Source organism: Echinops telfairi, unplaced genomic scaffold (genome assembly GCF_000313985.2).
Source record: "Echinops telfairi isolate 266 unplaced genomic scaffold, ASM31398v2 ScPeMD7_17;HRSCAF=63, whole genome shotgun sequence".
Lineage (NCBI taxonomy): Eukaryota > Metazoa > Chordata > Mammalia > Afrosoricida > Tenrecidae > Echinops > Echinops telfairi.
The window spans coordinates 6,335,635-6,337,850 of record NW_022103914.1 but is presented as its reverse complement, the minus strand read 5'-3'; the positions used below and the strand labels follow the sequence as shown (position 1 = coordinate 6,337,850).

The window sequence follows — 2,216 nt, the reverse complement described above, 5'->3', positions numbered from 1 at the left end:
CTCCTGCTCTCTCACTAGTAATTGTAATGGAAGTTTCTGATTCTGTTTCTGCCCTTCCAGCCATTGTACAAGGAGACACCCTGGAAGACATATACAACCATGTGAAGCAGATCATAGAAGAGCAGTCCGGGCCTTACATCTGGGTCCCAGCAAAGGAGAAGTTATGAGACTGATACTTCTCTGGGTCTCTTTTCCAGTCTCACTGTTGTTATTTGACACTTCTTTGCCTTTTCCTTCTAGTGTCTGTTTTTAATCCTCCTCTGTTCCATCATACCCCACTCATCATGGTCTGTAATTGCACTTGCATTTAACATCTCATGTCTCCTTCAGGTTGCACCACCTGTATAATTTTATGTCACTATTGGTTTGTGGCCGTTTTTCAGAACTGAAGATGGAATGGCTTGACCAGCTATAAGGGTTTAGGGAGCTAGGGAAATTATGGTAAAATTCCTTAATGTTTAAGGGAAAGTAACTAAGAGATTTTCAGAAAAGCTTTGTATACATTCTTTTCAAATTTCAATACAAATGAGAGAGCAGTGGTCTTACTCAGTGATTTAATAACCTCTGAGCACTATGCACGTTTAACTTTTTGTTAGCATGGTTTGGCCAGTGCATTCGCTCTCAACTCCTTTTCTGAATTGACTTCGGTGATCAAAGCGAATATTTCATTAAGGAAAAAACATTTTTTAATTGCAAATTTAATGTCTGGGTTAACTTTCATAATTTCACAAAGAATACTCATTTTTCATAAGAGTTCTTAAAATCTTCAAGTGTTTGAGGTTTTTTCCCAATACGTTTGCTAGGAATGACAGTGTTTGGGTGATTTCAGTCATTTTGTGCAGCACTCGATGTCTTACAGAAGTCGTTTCTAGAGAACGATCGTTGCCTTTCTGAATTTAGGCCATGTTAGGTGCTAGGTTGCTCACCTTTTCCGTGGAAGGTGAGAAAATTTGACGAACATAATTCTGGACGAGACAGACAGTGTAGTGGTGATGTGTAGTCATCATGGCAGTGGAAAAGGAGTCCAATTCATAGCCTAAAACTTTAAATGTATTCTTAGGGGTCAGATTTAAATGAATATTTTACCCACAATAACTGCCTATTTTGTTATATTAAAATATATATATATAAATATATATAAAACTTTCTTTAACTAAACTGTAACTATGGGAATTATTTTCTTTACATAGTTGCACACACATATATATATATATATTTAAAATATATTTTTTTCTTTTGCCACCTACTCCTAACTTTTTGTTTTGTTTTATTTTGTTTATAAATTAAGATTAATTGGTTAGAGTCTATCTTCCTTAATCATGTGAACTGAAAATAGGGGTATGGTGGTTGTGGGAAGAAACCTTGGGGGGAAATTAGACTACAAGTAAAAGTATGGGCATGTTCTCCTCTTTTCTATAAAAGTTTTCAAGTGATTCTTGTTTTTCTGTTGTTCTTGTTCGGGGGGGATTTGGTTTCAGTCCTCTGCCTTTCCTTCTTCAATAGGAAAACGGGAGGTGGGGGGTGGGGGTTTCTCCGTGGCTGCACACCTTCCATCTCCCCTCGCTGCTCTGCACTAGAGTTGCACACGGTTGGGTGCTGAGTCATTGTAAGACAGCGTAGTGAAAGGTAGAAACGAGTTCAGAAACCGTTTCTCTGGTACTTTACAGTAATAATATTGTTTGGCTTCTCATTGCTTTTGAAGTTGTTTTTATTAAGTATGTGTTTTTGACAACCTCCTCATGATATAATGCTTCTTAAATGAGCACTGGTATGTGAAGAATTATCAACAATTATCCATTCCATTTATGAGAAAGAGGAGAACAGCTAATAAACTTTATTGTGAAATTTACAATTGAAACGTGTCATGATTCTGAAGGGAGAACTCACTTTATAAGTTCGTGTGTTCTTGGAATAGTTTGGTACGTCATATAACCTGAATTCAAGAGCTATAGAACAACAAAGTCAAAATTTCTTCTGTAGGTTTTAGAATTTAGTATATTAACCCATTGAAGTACAGAATACTGCTTTACACATGTATACTAGGCTGCTGCCAAATATACACATATAGAACATTGTCCAGTGACCGATCCCAAGAGCCCCAGAACTCACTTGGTAGTAAGATTGCAGTGAGGCACTGTGAAGTATTTACTAGATTATCCCATGTTATAAAATGTTAAGTTGTTAGAAAATGAAGGTGCTTGTGGTTTCAGATTTTT

General features: G+C 36.6%; 1 protein-coding gene across 14 annotated transcripts in view; it reads left to right on the top strand.

Annotated features, from left to right (window-relative positions):
• The window catches only part of DLG1 (discs large MAGUK scaffold protein 1), a 245,648-nt gene extending 243,796 nt beyond the window's left edge, over positions 1–1,852 (top strand). For all 14 annotated transcript variants that reach the window (XM_045287595.1, XM_045287590.1, XM_045287588.1 and 11 more), the window contains one exon: positions 61–1,852. In XM_045287595.1, the coding sequence (XP_045143530.1) occupies positions 61–167 (107 nt within the window). In that variant the 3' untranslated portion in view covers positions 168–1,852. The remainder of the gene's footprint in view (positions 1–60) is intronic.
• Positions 1,853–2,216: the final 364 nt, after the last annotated feature.